The sequence below is a fragment of the Pelobates fuscus genome, chromosome 1 (assembly GCF_036172605.1).
Source record: "Pelobates fuscus isolate aPelFus1 chromosome 1, aPelFus1.pri, whole genome shotgun sequence".
NCBI lineage: Eukaryota > Metazoa > Chordata > Amphibia > Anura > Pelobatidae > Pelobates > Pelobates fuscus.
Genome location: NC_086317.1, coordinates 85,137,344 through 85,159,907, shown reverse-complemented (window position 1 = coordinate 85,159,907; position 22,564 = coordinate 85,137,344). Strand labels below are relative to the sequence as shown.

At 37.8% G+C, this 22,564-nt stretch overlaps 1 protein-coding gene across 2 annotated transcripts in view; it reads right to left on the bottom strand.

Annotated features, from left to right (window-relative positions):
• The window catches only part of FOXN1 (forkhead box N1), a 63,285-nt gene that overhangs the window by 2,189 nt on the left and 38,532 nt on the right, over positions 1-22,564 (bottom strand). The window contains exons 5-9 of one of the 2 annotated variants that reach the window (XM_063449958.1): positions 21,727-21,852; positions 8,750-8,877; positions 6,629-6,725; positions 3,542-3,749; positions 2,406-2,924 (exon numbers count right to left, since the gene is read on the bottom strand). In XM_063449958.1, coding sequence (XP_063306028.1) covers positions 2,406-2,924; positions 3,542-3,749; positions 6,629-6,725; positions 8,750-8,877; positions 21,727-21,852 — 1,078 coding nt within the window. The remainder of the gene's footprint in view (positions 1-2,405; positions 2,925-3,541; positions 3,750-6,628; positions 6,726-8,749; positions 8,878-21,726; positions 21,853-22,564) is intronic. The other variant, XM_063449959.1, reaches the window with a different exon arrangement.

The following is a 22,564-nucleotide window of genomic DNA, read 5'->3' as shown; positions in this document are numbered from 1 at the left end:
GCAGCAAATCTCTTAATTCCGATGCATTGGAAAAAAACGCAAGCCCCAACTATACGAGATTGGATAACAAAGGTAGAAACACTGAGGGTAATGGAAGAACTAGACTATTCCTTATCAAACCGGTACCAAATCTACCTAACATGCTGGCGACCATGGCAGATTTACCTGGAAAAAGCAGGCAACTCTCCACCACAGGCAACTTTCCTCCCTAGGCAGCAACCCAACCCATCACTTTCTAAATGGTAAAGGCCGATCTACAACCCCTACACCACCACCCTCCATCCACCCTCCCCTCCCCCCCTTAATCCCAACCTACCACAAGGGATCAACACATACTGGTTCCGAAACCTGTTATAGCCACCAAGGCAACGCCACCAAGGTTTTAGTGACCACCCTCCACAAAGTCATGTTAATTAATTAATTAATTAATTAATTAATTAATTAATTAAAATAATGCAAGAAACAGCACAGTCTATGATCCAATGTTCTAATATAAATCCACTCCAGGCTACGTTACTACTGCTCTCGAGCCAACTAGAAAAGCAATGTATTGTTAGAAATGACAAAACGACACTGTTATACTATATTGGTATAATGTATCATTGTATTAATAACAGGCATATCGCTTGCTAAACGTTGTTTATGTATCATGCAAATCTTTCAATAAAAAAAAAAAAAAAAACTTAAAATCCCCCAAAAAAACCACACACACACACACACACACACAAAACATTCAACATTTTGGACCTTTGGCCTTAATAATTTACAACGTATAACTACTTGTTGAGGATTGTTGGTACCTGCCACATAACCCAGGCTGCTGGTGATACTTTACATAACGTCTTTTCCTACGTTCCTAGTTCCTAGTTCCTACGTGCAACACTTCATCCGTTCTACTACTAGATTATTTTATCTCTTCTCATTTTACGCATTCTCATCTACAATCAGGTTTGGTTGGTTGTTTGTTTTTTGTCATTTTAATAATTTATGGTGCTGTTACTAATGCTGTGGAAGAACTTCTATTTTAATAATCTGGTATATTTGTTCCTCTTGACCATTCAAGTCAATTCCTCTTGTACTAAAGTCAATGTGGATCATGCACCAAAATTGTAAGATTAGATAGGTGGCAAAAAAAGTATTGTACATAAATCAGTTAATCCCTCAATTCTGACAAGTGCAAAATTTAACAGTGAAGAAAAGCAGTACATGACATCAGGATAAAATAGGAAAAAGAAGGGGAAATGGTGATAGCGAGGACACAGACTAATAGTTCTGGAATTGTGTATGTGATTATTTCAAATAATTTGTTAAGCTTTGTGAAATGCTTTTTTTTTTTTTTTTGTGAAATCCTTATTTGGACTTCATTCCTGTTCACCACAACCTTAATTTAGCATAGGTAAAAATCACATCCAATTCTAAAACGCTAAAACCATTTAGTAGAAAGTCACTTTATAAATATATATATTCAGGGAATCATTTATGTAAAGAATGTAATCCACAATTTGTACGATTTTGAAACTGTAACTAAACCATTAGGATATGTGTAAATCTCAGCACAAGATGCAAAAAATACAAGGACTACACCCTAAGTGGTGGTAATGAATAAGAATGAACTGAATTAACGATTCATTCTCTCAAGCTTCTCTTTGAGTTTCACACATCATTAAGATAGAACTAATTTCATATAATTTTGGCAAGCTGTGGAGTCAGATCTGGCCAGAGGGAGTGTGAAAAGACACGGTGAATTCCATATGGGCTTAAATCCTAGACAGGTCCCACAAACAGTTGTGTAAGCCTTTTAAACTGGTTTTTAATTTGTATAAAAATATAAATGGTATAATGTTATGTTATATACTTTTGTTGTTCATTATTTGTTCGAAAATAATGTTCTGGATATTGGGCAAATAGGAATCAATGTGTCCTTGAAGGAACACTATAGATATACATCTCAATGAGGTGGTGTGGATGCCATATCCCGTGTTTTAAGCCTGCAAGTCTTTTCATATGCCTCTAATGACTGTCACTTCGACAGCCACTAAAGGTGCATCAACAGAAATAGCAGAATATAATTATATTTCCATCAGATTTCTATCAGATGCTCTCAGAGAAACCATCAGATTGGTGCAGGGTGTTTTTTTTTTTTACCATGCATGCCACTACCCTTACAATGCACAATAGGAAAGCATTGGATAGGCTGAGGACATCAATCTCGATGATCTCAGCCAAAGAGGTGGAGCGGCATGCTGGAGATCAGAGCTGCTAGGGAGAAAAGGTATATATATATATATATATAGTGCATTTGTGGTTTATACATAAACAATGTGCATGTGTAAGTAAAATATTGAATGCATATATCTAGAGCTATATAAAGATTCAGAGTAGAATGTTCATAGTTTTATTCTTACCTTGAAGGTCAAAGTCTGTAAGGGATGGATTGAGGGCATCAATGTCGTTGCTAAGCTCCCCTTCGTTGAGATGCTCTTGCATGGTTCTGGCTGGAGAATGCTCGGTCAGCATCTTTATGTTATGCAGAGGTGGAGTGTGGGCAGGGATTGGAGAGTCCTGGGGGTTGATAGGCTGTGCTCTCAGTTCAGTTTGGTTATCTTGAGGTGAGAAGTGATTTTGAGGGAGGCAATGAGGTTGCTGTATCATTGCAGGAGATAACTGTGGGTAGCCATGAGGTAGAGAAGAATAACATGGCGGCTGGTGACCAGTTAGTTGCTTTTTAACGTGTAAAGACCCGGACACGTCATGGACGGACTGCAGTGATGTGGGCACAGAAGGTGACATGCTGGATTCACACAGTGTTGTCTGCATAGACATCTGCATTGCAACAGAAGAGTTTACAAGGCCAACTGAATTGCAAGCCATGAGCGAAGACCTCAGTTTCTCGGTTCTCTCACCTATTAGCTTATCCAGATCTTCTAGAAATAAGATAGGGGATACAACAAAGCTCTATTATTGACTGTCTAATCTCAATTAACAAACCCCAAGCTGTCAATGAAAGTTCCACGTTGTTTGGCACACAGCATTCTATGCCAAAAAAATAATTCCAAGATATAACACTTTGAAGTGTTCTTTCATTTAAGTTTAAAGGAACACCATTTTTACTACAGCTCGCTATAATAATGCATAGACTAAAAGTGTCAGCTGATCACTCTCAGCCAATGAGCTAATCCCTGCACTGCCGGGCTTAGCTCAATGACTAGATGTTCTGACTTCCACTAAGCAGTAATGGAGAAAAGAAGGGACATCCAGATAACAGGTCAAACCATTCAATTCAAACTGACAGTTCCTGTTAATATAAATCTTAAATACAATTTTCATTTTTTTCATGGGTTTTTTATCTTTTGCAAATAATTAAACTACTTTGTTGTGAATGATATATGTTAATAATATTCACCCCTCCTCCCCCCCTCTTTTTGCATTGCATCAATATCTATTAACAGCATTTACATTGTAAACATGACCACATTGAACATAGTCAATTCTCATAGATCTATGAGACAGGATAAAAGGATTACATTTGTTCTAAACTCACCTGGCTTTGCCATGCTTTTTCTCACAGTGATGGGATCTTTTCGTTTCCATTTCTGCAATTCCTCTTGCATTTTATCGATTTTTGCAGGGTTGAGGGCCCACAAACATCCTTTTCTGGAAGAACTTCCAGATTTGTTTTCAACTTTCTCAAAGCACTTATTCAGGGAAAGGTTGTGGCGCACTGAGTTCTTCCAACCATCTGGAGCCGTCTAACAAGGGAAAGAGAGCACACCTCTTCAGTTTCTCATGAAACAATAAAATAGATTGGTTTGAAGTGATTTATCAGAATGAGAACTACTATAAATACATGAAATAAACGAACATTTTCCTTACATAATCACATTTGCAATGGCTTACTCCATACGTACAGAATCAGAAATGTACTTTTAAAAGGAAAACGATTACTTCTCAGGATTTTTAATATTATGTTTACATATTCCCTGAATTTTACAAAAAATTGTATTTGTGAAGTTTGCTCCACATTGCTCTGTCCTTTAGCCGAGTCTATCTGGGCTCCCTTGACATTTCCATCAGATTTTATCCAATCATGAATTATGCTGGGAAAGGTCACTATATCTACATTTATTTATTTATAAAATATTTTACCAGGATTAATACATTCAGATTTCTCTCGTCTTCAAGTATGTCCTGGGTCCACAAAACATTACATTGTTACAATAGGATACAATATTACAAAAATACAATATACAAGCTACCAATATATATACACATACACACATATAAATGTAATACATAACAGGTAATAAATATATTCACCAAATATAAAAAACAGAGAAATTCCCCTTGATCAACAAAGATCAACAAAGAGTTGAATCTGTGGCTAGGGAAATGGGTCAGAGTAGGTGGTACCAGCTCCACCAAATATGGGCATGAACCCTTTATTGTAGAAATAATGAAAAACACACACTGGATGGTAAGGTTGTGCCCCTTTAAAAGAGAAACTACCCAGCAAGCTGGTAAGATGACAAACAGACACTAATATTGAGCCTAATAAATCTTAAGATTTGGAGTCCAGCAGATAGGAGAAAAATAGGGGAGAGAAACTAGGAAATACCAAATAGTGCTAGATATTATTAATACAGTGCATAGAAAAGTATCTCAAAATCAACAGTGATTCACTGAAACTTTATTAAACTGCTTATAGAAAGAGATACAATCGCACCTGTGTATCCAAATATAATTCTGTATCCTATAAATGGTTATAATATCTATCCTTGGTATACAAATGAACACTTTGTTCAAAATGCTGTTCCCAGAGGAGTATAAGACGATAATCCCCTAAACAGTGTGGTCCCTTGAGGTATCTCTTATGCAATCTATAAATATGACCATGAAAAACACAGTATTGAATAAGGGAGGACGTATAGCCAATACTGATATAAAGTTGTAAAGTAGAAGGGAAATGTCTAATGGCATACAAAAGCAGCGAAAATCATGATGTATAATGAAAAAGGTTGTATCTGATAAAACAAATCTATCACTGGTCTACTGTAATTCCCTTGCTTCTGCTAATAAACACCTTCGTGGGTGTTCTAAGCTAGATGGCTAAGCTAAATACTGTTTCCCATCAAATTATATCAGACTCCAAAAAATTAATAACCAAAGAGATAATTGTTAACAAAAATTAAACATAACGAAAATAGTGCAGAGAGGGTTTCCCTTAGTGCATAATAGGTGGTGCACGGTGAAGTGTCAAAGTGCAGTGGCTGGAAATATTCGGGGGGATAGGTTTAGCAATTGCTGGCGCACTGAGCTTCAGCAACATTGCTGGGATTTGATCTGGTCCACACTGGTTTTTCATTTTTATATTATTAAGATGCTTATTAACGACACTAACAGGCACAGGTCTAAGGTTGAATCTCTCTATATGAGGATTTTTTAAGATTTGTCCGGGACTGATCTTTATTTGCGGTCTGAAAACGAGTGTCATTTGTTAGATGCATTTTGTTTTGTCTGATTAGTTGATGTTCTTTCAAAGACAACTTACAAAACAACTTATTTTTTCCCCACTTACCTGCAAAGAAATTGAGTCACGTCAATCAGACAAATGACAGATTTCATGGCTCACTTTATATAGCTGCGTCTGAGACTTGCTATGTAATAGCTATATTCATCTGTCTATCAAGTACATTCCGCCCCAGATAATTGCAAGGAATTTTTATTTCTACTAATACATCATTAAACACTGGGAGGTGCACATATTTAGCAAAGAAAAAAAAAGATTTAATTGCACTAGTAAAAGAAATCAAAAATTCCTGTTCTATGTATACTCTGTATGAATGGGGGTGGAAATCAAGCTTACTTGGAAATTGAAATAAAGCGAAGTTCAAAGGCCAACCATGAAAGATAATTCTATGGTGTACTTATATAATGGCATATTGTGCCCAAATTATACCATGGAAATGATATACGGAAAGGACGTGGCAATCGCAAGTGAAATGTTTATTATTAAACTATGGCACAAGGTTTCTGTATAAAATGTGTGGATTTCCGCTGTTTTTGCTTTATCCTCATGCTCTCCCCTGATTTGGGATTTCTTGTTTAGTTATTGAGTATCTCACTGACCCCCCACACATGCTGATTTCAAAAGGAGAGCAAGTGTAAGGTTTTACTTCAGGTGTGCCCAAAAGGAAGATCCCCAGATGTTTTGAAAACTGCAGCTTCCACGATGCTTTGCCATTCTAAAGGCATTCGAAAGGCATGCAGAGCATCATGGGAGTTGTAGTTCTACAAACATCTGGGGATCTACCTTTTGGGCCACCCTGCAGTAAGCAAAGTTCAAAACTAAAAGTTGAGTTGGAGATACAGCTGAGTTGGCGATTTTTTAAATCTTCATCGTAATTCATTGTTTAGCGATTAGACCCCTATGTATCAGGGATTAGGTAAATCATTTCACAAATATTCAGGAATATACTCATGTTTAAATGATGTGGGGCAGAACACGTATTTGCATCAACATGAGGCTTTCCTAAACCTTTAATCAACACAAAAATCTGACGGATTAGATTTAAGTGACTAAATTAGATGGAATGATTTATAGGAGAAATAAATGACGTGCGTGGCTTACCTTGAAGTAAGGAAAGTGTTCAGTCATAAAATTATAAATCTCACTCACAGGTAGGCTCCCCGTTTTGCTGTTCTTCAAAGCCATGAATATCAGAATGCTAAGAATATAAAGGGACACAATCTCATTATGTGTATAATGTAACTACAAATGCAATCAAATCTGACTTGTTATCAGACATTTTCATGACGTAAATGATTTTAAAACAATTCACTTAAAATATTAATACGTTTTTTAATTTAACATGCCATCGTAATTGCTTGTTGAGGATGTGACCATATTCCAGAACCGAGCTTGCCATTAGCGCTGGACAAAAACTCAGTTGCCATCCTCTCCTGAATGCTACACCGTAACTGATTAACCAATAATTCTTTTAGCCCGTCATGTTGGTAACTTACTTACAACCCATTTCTTTTGCGTTTTTAGGAGAGAATTTACCCGTCTAGGTGTGCTGCCTCCCCCCTAGTTATTTAGCGCTGTTTCATCCCTCTTTTTCCTTTCTTTTTTTAACTTACAAGGATACTCCAGTCCCACTCCGAACACCAACTTAATTTAGTGACGGAAAGGAAAGTGTCAACACTTTCATTCTTTCTTTATATACCTGAAAGATCATTCTTACTTTATTTAACTAAAAGATCACAAACCAAATTCAACATAGCTGCAATAGAATACAAAACTAAATCCTGATTCACATTAATTGTTGCGTGAATCTCAGATGTTGTATCTGTATTACTTGCAGGGAATATTTGCTGGAATGAGAATTCAAAATTCATTTCCTATTTAGAGCAGAGTAGCAAAACTGTAAGTATCGCTAAATTAGGGAATTTTCTACTTTGGCAAATTTATACTTAAATATGAAATTCACTTTAAATTTGCTTTGAATTCTCACTTTAGTAAATAGAAACCCTGTTAGAGTTTCACATAAAACCCCGAAAACCATCTGGAACAGCATGCTGGCAGGTCTGTAGAAAATATTTTGGAACTTTCTGTATCATTCAGTTTAGCACAACAGGCGTATAATTGCAAGCCCTCTACTGATATAGATGCGTTTACACAGACAGGCACTCACAACAGACACTGGCCTGGGATCTGCACCTACAGTTACCACGTGTTTAAAAGATAAATTAGAAGCCTTCAATCATTTTTGTTAAGAAGCATTTATTACTTGGCAACATTTTCACTTGTTTGGGTCTTAAGAAATAACATAAACCTGAAGGCTTCAAAATGTAGCAAGGTCACTGATGGTGGATGTTGTAAGGCAGGGGTCCTCAAACTGTGCCCTGCGGACCACATCCGGCCCGCTAGGGTCCTGAGCCTGGCCCAAGCACTCATGGCCACCTGATGGGCCCTATATCTTCTATGTGTCTGTGTGTATGTGTATGTATTTATGTCTGTCTGTGTGTATGTATTTGTATGTATGTGTGTGTGTGTGTATGTATGTCTGTATATATGTATGTATGTGTATGTCTGTGTCTGTCTGTTTATGTATGTAAGTCCGTATGTGTGTGTGCATTTATGTCCTTATGCATGTGTGTGCAGTGTGCATAGGAATTAGTTCATAATTTTTATAGTCCAGCCCCCAACAGTGTCTGAGGGACCGTGAACTTGGCCCCCTGTTTAAAAAGTTTGAGGACCCCCGTTGTAAGGATTTACTATGTATTGAACCCTAAATATTTGTCTACTCTACTGATATAGGACTTTTCCGTTTTGGTTTATATTATTGAAAAGTTCTGCACATCCTTCAGCATTCACCAACACAGTATTTAAAAAGCAATGACAATCAACACAGAAGATCTCAGCAAAATACATTTGTAAATGACACTCTATAGATCATTTACGCTGGCTGAGCATCATGGGGAATACAAGCCACTACATCTACAGTGCCAACATTAATCATCACCACTTTAGCACTACTGCATTGTTTACTTTTAGAATTTGTTGGTGAAAAACACATTTGTGATTTTCAGAAACATTTATCATTAAAACAAGGCATATTTAAGAGGCTCTTTGGGTGCACTTGAGTACCTTTCATAGGAAAACAGCACATTTCAATATGAAATTGTGCATTATTAATATAAGGACTTGGGAGGACTCATTCATTCAGTGCTAATTCATCTTACGAACCTGTAGGAATAGATGGGTTTGGGGTAAAGAGGCTGCTGGGACTCCAGGCTGGCTTGGGGTGCAATCCTTTGGTATGGATAATGCGATGTGGAAATATATGTCACGGGATAGCTTCCCCCTGTAGAATACTAGAACACAAAATAAAGACAGGTGTATTATCCATCTGAACTATAAGTTGTGGAGCAGAAATAATGATAATATAATTAACAAATCATCTTCCTCTCACTTCTTGTGTCACACTACACATTGTATGTACACCAACGAAAATGAGATCTATAGGTTAATCACGTGAAAATGGAAAATTACCAGTATATGTGTGCATGTATATATATATATATATTAGTATATTGATTGCCACTCTTCATAAAAATGTCACTGTCACTGTTGGGGACTTTACAGATTTTACAAAGAACCTGTCCCTCACAAATCATTTTGTGAAATTAGAGATTAAATTCAGTTTGGCTTTTTTTTTTTCTTGCATTATACAATTTAATAAATCTCACCAGATTGCATAATTTATAGGAAACACACCATACTTTCATGCTGGCAAACATTTTTATACAGGAAATTTTTATACAGGAAAGATTTATAAATAATTAATACAACCTCTCGACAATACTTCCACAATAAAAAAATGCAATACTTCAAATTGCTAGGTAAAGATATGGAACACTGGGGAAAATAACTAAAGTAAATAGTATATAATAAATAATATAAATACCCACACAAAATAAAAACCCACACTGAAATCACCGCACATCATAAATACCCACACTAAAATACCCACACGAATAAATACTCACAATAAAAACCCACACTGAAATCACCGCACATCATAAATACCCACACTAAAATACCCACACAAATAAATACTCACAATAAAAACCCACACTAAAATCACCACACAAAATAAATACCCACACTAAAATACCCACAATAAAAACCCACACTAAAATCACCACACAAAATAAATACCCACACAAAATAAAATCCCACACTAAAATACCCACACAAATAAATACTCACAATAAAAACCCACACTAAAATCACCACACAAAATAAATACCCACACTAAAATACCCACACAAATACATACTCACAATAAAAACCCACACTAAAATCACCACACAAAATAAATACCCACACAAAATAAAATCCCACACCAAAATACCCACACAAATACATACTCACAATAAAAACCCACACTAAAATCACCACACAAAATAAATACCCACACAAAATAAAATCCCACACTAAAATACCCACACAAATACATACTCACACAAAATAAAAACCCACACTAAAATACTCACACAAAATAAAATCCCACACTAAAATACCCACACAAAATAAAATCCCACACTAAAATACTCACACAAAATAAAATCCCACACTAGAATACCCACACAAAATAAAATTCCACACTAAAATACCCACACAAATACATACTCACACAAAATAAAAACCCACACAAATACATACTCACACAAAATAAAATCCCACACTAAAATACCCACACAAAATAAAATCCCACACTAAAATACCCACACAAAATAAAATCCCACACTAAAATACCCACACAAAATAAAATCCCACACTAAAATACCCACACAAAATAAAATCCCACACTAAAATACCGACACAAAATAAAATCCCACACTAAAATACCCACACAAAATAACTCTTTTGTTAGTCACCCTAGCCTTTTAGTATAAACCATTATTGCCTTGACTGTTTTCAAAGTAAACCTATTTGTTTGAAGACTAAAAGGTGTCTATTTTAGGACAAAAAGAAGGTGGCAATGTTAAACCCTAATAAATAAACGTATTTACCTCATCTTGAAAGGTTCAAGGCAAGGCGTGGACACTGGGGATTATTATGAAACACAATTGAAAATATACTTTCTTTGCAGATAATGATTAGTTACAAGGTCCTCCTTTTAAGTTCCAAAGTGTGACAGCACTTTATGGTTTTATTGGAGGTGGGAATACCCGATGTGACTAGCTTTCTGCTTTCATGATGTGTAATAAACAGGAAGATATACAACCATCACCAAACAGATTGTATTGGTTTGGTAACAGCTAATTTAACTGTTTTTATAACAGGCAGGTGATAAATGTTCTTTACTTTTGTTTATACTTTGTTAAGAAGCACTTGTATTCTGAAATATTGTATCTCTTCTTCTGTCTGTCTGTATATATATTCTTCTGTCTGTCTGTGTGTATATATATATATATATATATATATATATATATATACAGACAGAAGAAGAGATACATTTTTTCAGAATACAAGTATTTCTTAACAAAGTATATAAAAAAAGTAAAGCACAAAAGCACATTTACTTTTACTCTATATATACTTTTTAAAAATAAAATGTTACTTTTTTTATCAGGCTGAGTAGCCATGTTGGATTTAGATTATGCTGTTAGTAGTGCCTCGAGTGGCCGTATGTGTGATAGCCACTAGAGACATTTAAATCCTGCAATGAAAACATTGTCATTCTGCAGAAACATCAATGTTTTCATCTGCAGGTTTAAAACAGGGATGGGGGATGGGGGAGGGGGGGGGGGGGGTAAGCAGGGGGGATATGGCACTCAGACAATTTCATTGAGATGTGGTGTTTTTGGTGCATTTAGTGTCCCCTTAATGGCACTTCAGGTGAATATGTTAATATTAGATAAATGATTTTGCTTATTCTGTGAACACATCATTATTTTTTTTATAAAATATCCATCCTCTGCAATATCTAAAGGGTTCACTGCACTATTGCTGCAAAAAATAAGCAGTTGCGGGAAAAGTATACATACAATCAGACACTTTGGGAGCAATATGGCAAGTAAAATGCACAGAAAACGATCTACATATAGTTTGATTAATTTAGCCAAGTTAGGTACCCACAAACTTTAACAAGAACATGGCTCTGCAGAATTCTACAAATAGAAGTTTTGAACTGTGGGATGGGTAGAGCTTGAAAAATAATAATGCATTTCATTGATCTGATTACTCACTTAAGGCTAAACATAACCTTTTATTTTATTCTCCAGTTGTATATGATTAAAACAGGTACATTGGTTAAACATTTGAGAAGCACAATGTTTCGGATTTTGGCTGATGTGTAATTTAGTTGCCACAAGACACAAGTATGACATATAAAAAATATTTGTAGACAAATAGGATACACCTGTTTGTATTTTGAATTAATATTAAAAAAATATATATATATTAATTTTTCAGAAGTGCTGCTAGAGCCCAAATATTTTTTTTTTACAAATATACACGGTTATTCTTACAGTCCTGGTGACTGCATAATTATTGAACACCTATTTTCAGAACTGGGAACAGGATTCGCTGAGCGAATAATTAATGGATAACATGACATACATATAGACACTGTTTCCGTTTAGATGACAGAGAATGTTACTGGATATTTCACAGATGCTAAAAGTGACACCACTGGAGAGCTCATTTGTATGTCCACACATGAGATATTATTGTAGAAGTGCAATAAATCAAATGAGTTATGCGGAAGAGGATTGGATATGCTTGACAGACACGCAGATGGGCTTTTTCTTTGTTGCTCAAAGGGGAATAATACTCCAAAATAAAGGCAGTCATGATGGATTTTGTGAAACGTGTGTAGTTAGTAAGCGATACCACGTTAGTCAAGCAAATACACTTAATAAGTGCAGCAAGGGTGATACTTTTAAAGGTCAACAAAGTATAATATATCCTTCGTGATAGCACACAAACTTATGCAGTTGATGATGGTGGATATACGGGCCTCCCCAAATTGTGGGTCTTGAGAATCTGGACTCTTCACTATTGATTAAATGGCTCAGACCACCCAGCAGAGCTCGAGGCAGCCATTCTACCCAACAGTGAGTTTCTCACCCCATTGACCTATCTATAACTACTTTCTGGGACCTAATTACAACTACCCACTGACATAAGGGGCTCCTTAGTATGCTCTAATTTAGGATAAATCATGGTCTGCACCACCTTTATCCCAGACAATCTGCCCCCCCCCCTCGTGTTGCACTGAGCCTAATCCAAAACGGACACCTGTTTTTTTTGTATGTTTTTCTTATTTGTTTATGCTTCTGTGGTTTTGTCTGTTGACAAGTTCACACTCATACAGGGAATGTTATTATCCTTTACACTACATGGTAAACTGTGCCATAGTCTGAAGTGGCTTTTTTTTTTTTTTTTTAAATCTTTATTTTGACGTGCATAATGATGACAAACATGCCGGCACTGCCACAACAGCAGGAGCCGACCATTTTGTGCTAATAAACATGGATTACATTTGCACATTTTTTTTATATAGTATTCATGCTTATTTTAAAGTTAAACAGTAGCTATGTCAGTAACACAGGCAATGTAAAACGTGGAAGACCGGAATGCAGACTGACATTAAGGTCAAATAATAAAATAATACAAATGCATGCTCAACAGGTTAACGTTAGGTGCGAAGGTTAGCGAGAGGGTGAGGTTTCTTCAGTTAGATATGCTAAAAAATTCCATGCTGCATAATATATATATCTGGCATTCAACTGTGCCCTCTCGTTTAAATAGTATTAGTCGAGCCCTAGTAGTCTAGCTGTACTTGCTGTGCTATGCTATGTATTAGGGCTAGTCCAAGATCGTTGTGACTTTAACTGACGATTTCCTGCTATGAAGTGTAGCCTGCCTGTGGGGTGCGAGTATGATACAAGAGATTAATGAAGTATATAGCTAGCTGAGACCCACATGTCTACGTGCAAGCTAAAGTAGGAGATTTACTAACAGTATATGATGTACCCTCTCTAGGTGCAGGTGTTTATGGATAAGTACGGGTAAGGATGCGGCAAAGAGAGGGAGTGATTAATCCACTGAGGCTAACAAAACGGTGTGGCGCCAGCAGCTGCATGCTATAAGCTCCATCTGGGAGCTCGGTCAGGCATATGTCAAATAGGCAAAATATCATAAGGTTGCATAAAATAAGTAGACAACAGGTCTAACTAAAACATAATGATAATAATAAACATCTCAGGTGATGACTAAAGATATCACTCAAGTTCAGTTGCTCAACTAAGCTTTCAGCAGGAGAAGCCTGGCTGTCAGCCGATCCCTGTGTGTGGCAGTCCCCTCTGGCTTTGTGGTAGTCCACGCCACATTTGGTAGGGCGCTCTTGTGTTCCCCACACCCGTCTGCATACCGGGTCCGTGGGGGTCTTGTGCTATCTCCTGTCGGCCGGGTAAAGGTGTGCGAGGTTTCCGTCTTCCATGTCTTCGGCCCAAGGCCTTTGTGGGAGCCCGTGCCTGGTGTCCATTGATCCCTTCATCAGGATCGTAGGCCCATGGGTTCTCCGGGTTTCGGATGACCTCCTGTGTATATGGACGGCAGTGGGGGGGGGAATACCTCCATTTGAGCCCCCGGCTCGGAAGAAGAACAGGCGTGGAGGGCCTCAGCATCCCTCATCCGCACCACAGGAGGTGTAGGTACATGCGAGCTGTGTCCCTTCATAATCTCCAGTTTGGGTGAAGGGTATGCTTCCACGGTGTTGTTGTGGGACCGTTGTTCTGCGTGAGAGGCTTGCCTCTGAGCTCGGTCGTGAATCTGGCTCCAGAATTTCTGGCAGATGTCGTCAAATCTCTGATTGAATGCGGTGAGCCAGTCCTGTGTTGTCAGGCCTGGTGATGGTTGCTGAGTCACTGGGATGGCGGCCATGTTAAGTACGCCGCGTGGGTCTCAAATTGGCCCCTGGCTTAATGCTGAATAGCGAGAGTTCTTCAGTGGGGACCGGGATATCCCCCCCGGTCCAGAGGGGGGGGGGGGGGTAACGAGGAGAGTGGTAGACCTCTTTTGTTGCAGCTTCGTGTGTGGCAGGTGATCGGCCATTTCACCCGCCCGGCAGTGGTGGTAGGCCGCAGTGTGGTCTCCGCGGGAGAGTCAAGCAGGTAAGTCCGCTAGGTCGCAGGGACTTCCCCCGGGTTCACATATAGCTGTATGTAGCTTTATAGGGCATCGGCAACTGGCTGGGTGTCCGATATCAGGCAGATTGTGTGATTCAAATCAGGAGCTCAGACGATGTGCAGCCAGCCGCCATGATCCTGAAGTGGCTTTTAAAATGTCATTGTAGGTTTTATGGAATTCCATCCAAAAGTTGCTCACCAGTTTTCAGTGATATATATATGTGTGTGCAAATGTACAACTTAATACTGATTAAATAAATACTGGTTAAATAAATTAAAATCTGCAATTATGCCAATCGTTCATACACAATTGTGGGGTATGGTAGCATAGCCTTGCAGTCTTGTATACATAAGTACTGGTGTGAAGGGGTTATCGAAAAGGACAAAAGAGGCAAATGGGACAGGGTGGGGGGTTGTGAGGGAGAATGAAGGAGGGCGAGTATGACATGGTTTGATGAGGGAGTGTGACAGGGCGAGAGGAGGTAAGTTTGTCAGGGCAATAATGGCATGGTAGGAGGGACGAGTATGACAGAATTGGATGGGTTAATGTGACAGGGAAAGTGTGGCATAGTTGGGGTGGGGTGAGTATCACAGTTCTAGGGGGAAGGGTGAATGTGGCATGGTTAATGGGGGTTAATGTGACAGGGTGAGTGTGATAGAGTGTGACAGGAGTAGAGGCATTAATGTGATGGGATATGTGTGGCAGGGTTGGGGGTAGAGTGTGACAGAGTGAGAGAAGGTGAGTGTGACAGAATTATGGGGGGTTAATTTAACAGGGTGAGTGTGGTATAGCGAGGACAGGTGAGTTTGGAGGGGGTGCGATTAACAGGATTAGGAGTGGTTAATGTGAGTGTGGATGCATGAAGGGGCTGAAAGTGTGGAGGGGAGATGACAGTGTGGTGATGGGTGACAATATATGGGGATGTGACAGAGTGAGGAGAGGTGTCAATTAAAAAAACAACATATACCATGTATAAGAGCACTCAAAGAAATTACAGTGGAACAAACACAGAGCACAAATCCTAGGTTTTGTTTGGGTTCATATGTAAGCCAATTGCCTCCATCCTTAAAAGGTTAATGGGTCTTGGCAGGGGAGGGCTGGTAACTTTTGACGTAGGAGACACCTTTTTTTTTTTATGTACATAAAGCTCACAGATCCAATACCTTAAGGACCCACAGCCCAAATGTAAATCCACACAGAGTGTGACTAACAAGCTACTTTCAATCAGTATTGTACTGTGTGGCTTACGCCCACAGCTTCTCTATATCAGTGGCCCTGTGGGCAGTGGTCCCCCAGTTCCCCTTGGCAGCAATCCACTTGAGCTTGGTATTAAAGGAACCTGAACAAGTACATTTCTGACACTAGTTGACCTATTTCTGGTATATTGGCAGGTCAGAAATTTGCTCATAGAAGTGGACATACTGCAATTATTACTCCGGACACCTAAAGCATTTTAGTATGCTGAAGTGCTGTAGTGTTACTTACCTGGTCCTCGTTTGCGGCCCGAAAAGAAGACCAGACTAAGTAAAGCTACTTATGTAAAGTGCTTTGTGTGTGAAGAGTGTGTCCTATTTTTTATTTTACAAGTAGATTTCAACTGAAAGTGGCAGATTTATAAATTAACCTTGTTACACCCATGAACTGTCAATCAGACAACAGGTCCTGTTATTCTTCTGGATGTTTAGCTCAGTGGAGCTAAACTCAAGAGGCAAGAATTGCTCAGAGCGCCTGTCTTGGATGTCTCCAATTGGACACTCACAGAAAGTCTTGGCGGGGAGTTCTTGGAAAGAATGCATACAGCTTTTGCAATATGTTTTTAGATATACCTCCATACAGTGCATAATTAAATGCATGCCTGTTTTCATACAAACATTTTTGTATTTGAACATTGGAGCGCCCTGTTAAATGCCGGAAAACATTTTGCAATTTTAGCTATAATCATCAGTAGCATATTTTTGGGGGTTCCCCATATGAGAGTGCAGGGTGCTATCAAAAGAGTTTGTCAACAGAATAGTCACCTAACATTGATATGTTCTAAAAACTGACCTGTTATTCATTTTAATTCTCATTCTTATAAATATATAAAGTCATCCAACAAACACATAATAAACTATAACCAATTTGAAACTTACATTCCGAACAAATCTCAGACATGCATTAATGAATCACTGACAATATTAATCAAAGATGTTTCACATGCTTGTAAACTTCCCCCTATTTGATACACAGTTCAAAAGGAAAGGCAGGTATTCCACGAACTTGACAGTACTTGTAAGGTCTTTTCTTAAATTAGTAATCTGAGCATATATTTTATTATCTTGTATGTAATTATGCCAAAACATGTAAAAGGTAATTCCTAATGTTCGATTGGGACACATTTCAGCAAATTACATTTGTATATATACTTACCTACAGGGTAATGGGATTTTGCATTTTCATCACAAACCAGGAAATCCCCCTATATGATGATCCTCGTACTTATACAAAGTTCAACGTTGTTAAATGTGTTTCTTAAAACCAGCTATGAATTGCTTTTTTATTTCTTTAATGAGTTGTGATGATTAGAGATCATCATATTGAGCAAAAACTGAATAACCATGTTTGGAAACTCGCCTGCTTTTATTTACCTAGTGTCTAGATCAGGGGTAGGCAACCTACGGCACTAGTGCCATGCACGGCACTCGAGGTGTCTTTCCACGGCACTCAAGGCTGCTAGAGCCAAACACACTCTGGCCTATCAGGAGTCAGTGAAACTTCAGATATCTGCTAATACGAAAAGGTGGTGAAGGAAAATCCTCAATTTATGCATTGCAGCACGTAGAGGAAGTGATCTCAGATCAGTTCCTCCCAGCACTTATGAATGGGAATCCACACTGTAGTAGAGCAGCCTGCAGCTGCTGTTGCAGCTCCTGTCCTTGACCTGTACTTGGCCAGCCTGGTCCCCACTGGAACCCAGGGAAGCCACCCACACTACTAGATATACACAGACCTGCAGAATAAGCCTCCCTTCATACAAATAATACGAACAGCCCACACACAAACATACACATAATCCCCACAAACGCAACACCACTAACAATCCACATACATGCACACAATCCCACATGCAGCCTCTCACATGCAAAACCCCAAACAGCCCCCATACACTACCTAACACACAATGTGATATATCCATCTACACACAATTCCACAAGCAGCCCTCATACACAGCCCACATTCATGTGTATCACACATGATACCATAAACTACTAATGAACATATACAATATAATAGCTCATTAACGCACAAATACAACGATACAAAGCAATTACAGTAAAAATAACACAAGCAGAATACGGCAGCATACATGCCTCAATTTAAAAAAAATAGGATCGGCACGCTACGGGACATCACAATCCTATATCGGCACAGTGCTGCTAAAAGGTTGCCTACCCCTGGTCTAGATAGTTGCTAGAACTAGGTTACACCTCTAGAAGAGCAAACAGAACCCTATATCCACCTGGTCCAAGTTTCGTGTATGAGACAATCACCTTTCTGTTAAAATTTTCCCTATTTATTAATTTCATCAGGCAAATGCAACTTTTACATTCCCAGATTTACTCATAGCTAAATGATGCCCTCTCCCGAACTAACCTTCTCTCTCCTTGCTTTTCCTTCTAAGGATACCTACAGCTTGTGCTTCAGGGACAACATACTATAACGTGGGGGATAATCATGCACATGCTATGATAAGCGATTCAAAGAAATTTGCCCTAAACGATGATGTGGCATGCTGCACCAGAGTGCAGTGTATAGTTAGATAATAGTGGCAATCTATGTGATAAACCCCCACCTGGTCCCTGGGCAGAATACCAATTTGAGGCACTTTCACTCTTAGCATAGGGATTCTAAGTGCATACCGCTCAACATATCAAATAGACAAAGAGGGACACTTCAATTTTAGGAGGGTGAGTGGGCTTGTGGCCAGGGGAGGCAATTGGTGAACCTGCTAAGTTGATCTTTTGGCAGCACCAGAGGCTGTATATTCTTTTAATTTACTTTATTGTATTTTTATTTTATTTTCCTTTAAAAAAATTAGATGTTATCTGTGCCAGTTCGGCTTATGGTGATTCATATATACAATTCTTAATGTTACTCAGCTGTATATGGAAATTAGCTGGAAATTTAAGAGTCTGTAATAAAAATATTAATTGCAAAAATGTAACTTAAAATTTTCATTATTTATTAAAAAAATTTTTACAGTATTCCTGTTCTCAATGACAGAGTTGTTTTTTTATTAATACATATATATTGTTTTTAATGATCTGTGATGAGCCATTTACCATTTTATTAGAGTACCTGTCACCTGAAATGTGTATTTACATAAATCAGTATAAGACAATATTTAAACATGCTGTAGTATGTTAGATGTTAGATGTAATTCCGAATGGAGAGACGTCCCTCATAAAATGACTGCTATTTAAAAAAAAATTTTTAAGGGACTGTAGAAGAAATAAACTGCGATGTACTACCTTTGAACCGAGACTAATTTAAGTTTCAGATGTCATTTATTTCACTTTTTTTGAAAAACTATCCATCTCCTGTCTGTCAATCTGGCTGTCTGCTACCCTGCCAGACTTTCTTTTGTTTTGTGTTCATATATAAATGCACATCTGCCTGTCTGTCAATATGTATTTAAAAAGTTGACTACAAAATTAAGAGAGCTAATGTTGAGCAGTGTTTGATTAACAAGTAAATGGCGCCTCTTTAATAGAAGCGCAGTGTTCTTACAGTGAAATTGTGTAGATGATGTACCCAGAGTTATTATAGATGTTATAAAAAGTTAGGGCAGCTTGGTGCTTAAGGTTAAAGGTTTACTCATTGCACCATGACCACTTCAGAGACTTAAAGTGCCCATGGTGCTTAGAGTCTGTATGCAGCATTTCAAAATCACTAAGAGATAAAGCGCTTTGCTATTGGAGGTGTAAACTCACTGTGCTTATTAGCAGACCAGAACTCAGATGTCAGATCTGTGCACAAAAGGCATACATCATCTGCATGCACAGCGTGGAGAATTTAGGCTTGGCTAAGGGCTGCAGGTACGTTTTGCCTTTATTGTTTTATTGTTATTTATTTTAAAGAGGGAAGATCATGGCAGCATGGGTTAAGGGGTACCTGTCTTTAGGGTATGATCTGCAATGCCTTGAAGGCAGGCATCCAAAATATTAAATTAGAAATTATTTTGTAATATAATTAAACCTTGAGCTACAATTTAAACGCAAACTCAACTAAAAGATAAATGATTAAAAAGTAGAAATTACAAAATTATAGTTAATAAAAAAAAATATATCTATGTGGGCGGTACTTTGATTCTTTGCTCTGATTAAAATTTCTTAAATCTGTAACTACGTAGCTTCTAGACTTCTAACTAACACTGTCCTATTGCATAGTTGTCCTCAAAAGTATTGATATTAAATAATAGTCAATAAAAAACCTTGCATTGAAAATAATTTTAACATGAAGCCTTCACACACATGTAATTTAAACACATCAATACATAGCCTTTACAGCGTGGCAGCTACACACATTACTGGAGAAACCTCCCCAAGGCTTGTGAAGGGGGGGTGTGTACGACAAGGTTTGTCAAGCTGCCAGTCTGCAGGTGGATAGATACTGGTAACATTATAGGAGAGCATGTCCCAACTAGTCCATGTTATTCCTAATCCTAAGGCATGTTTTGTTTGCTACAGTATCAAAGATTTATGCCAACATGCTGTAATACAACTGGCACTGATCTAGCAGAATGGGTGGCTCTCTGTTTTTTTCCCACTCATTAAAAGATATAATTTGAAGAATATTACTTCCAGATACGTACAATATTGAATTTTGCATCTGGAACAAGATGACAGCATTTAGTCTGAGAGAACAACAGGTATGAAAAGATAGATTGTCGAGAGGTTCCACCCAAATGAACAAACTATCCCATGTTCCCAACATTTTTAATTACATAGCCAAAGATGTATCTTCAACAATGATCTGAGGATGCACAACTGTCAATAAATACCCAATTACCTTGACCATTACAGTATCAGCTCATCACAAACTGGCTAAAGATGTACACAAAGTCTCCACTAGAAAATCTGGTGGTCAAACTTTGCTACTACACATAGTGTGGGCTATATATACTATGATGCTGAAAGAGCTGACCGATGTCCATGGCTAGCTGACCATTACTGGACTCACAAACCACAGGGGAAGTCAAAAAGAGACCAAAGTTCAGTGAAATGTACTATTTCTTATATTAAATGTGGTTCTTGTCTTCATCCAGCAGCTAAACCGCATAACATCCTGCTCTAATAAAAATGGTCTATGTCTTGCAAAATGGCTTTAGTCATTGTATTCCATTTTCTGAGTAAGTGGACTTTGCACATGTTATTTGTACGTCACTTGAGATTCACTAACACGCATCCATCCATCCTAAATTAACAGCACATGCTCATCAAGTTTTAGAAGTATTTAAAAATAAATAATAAAAAAACAAAAAAACAAAAAAAAACTTCCTGGGTATTTAATTATGACTTTTTTTTTTTAAAGAACATTTTTAAAAAGTAAATGTGCTCTGTATTACACAATGGGAATGTTTGAGAGATGTGACTGCAGGTTATTGATGGAGACTTGCTGTATAGGTTTTACCTTCACTACATGTGTCTAGTTTTAACTTCCAGCAAATTTAAAATTAGGAACTCACCTGTGCTAAATTCAACTTTCTTCTTCTCACTCCTCATTAAATATGTCAGGAGCCACGAGAGGAGTTGAATATATTAATAATGAGCATGGCTCATGCAAATTATGCCGAGATGAATGCCCCTAGAAGGGAATTATTTTGGTGGATGACAGTTCATCATTAATCTACACAATCCACTCTGACAATCTCCATAGTGAAATTAGAATGATACATGAAAGGTAACATATATGGCATAAAAGAATGTGTGTGGGTCTAAAGTCATATTTTGGAGTTCTACAAATGGAATGGAATTTACCTGTGGAAATGTCTGTGGGGTGCAGTATATTTGTTGTGTTGGTGACTGCGACCAGTACATTCGTTGCTCTTTTTCCTGTTGACGCATGACCAAAGATGCTGGCTTCAGTTTCACTTCTGACCCCATCTGGAAAGCAAGCATTGCAGTCACATGTATAATCGATAAAAGCTTATTTATAGGACTTAATAATAGAGACAATGGTTTGCACAGTGAGCTGGGGTTTTGTGACAAATCCATGGATAGAAAACCTTATGTTTTACCATTCACCCAGTTTGATATACGTGGAAATGTCTCTGTATGATGGAATTGCAATATCTTTTAACATATATATGGAGTATCTTGGCAGATAGCAGGTAGATCTGTATCAAGTGTATATATCATTTGGAAGAAGTGCAATTTATCCCTATATTCTGATATCTCTCTAACCCTAATAACCTCTGTTTCTCTGGTGCATTGGCTTATGTTTATCCAGTGAATTTTAACATATTTATTTGAATCGTGCAAATGCTCTTTCAACAAGCCTAACATGTTGCGGATTAAGAGAACGCAGTGATATAAACTTATACGAATAGAAGCACAAGTGATGCTATTTAAAGCCATAGCAAAACGGAACGAATATTCATTGCACTCAGACTGCTGGGATAAATATAAGAAAATGGCAAGCAGGACAGATATAACATTTGTAGTGGCAAATTGAATAAAAGAACCTAGAATTCAGTGGTGGAAGTTAGAAACATAGAAACATAGAATGTGACGGCAGATAAGAACCATTCGGCCCATCTAGTCTGCCCAATTTTCTAAATACTTTAATTAGTCTCTGGTCTTATCTTATAGTTAG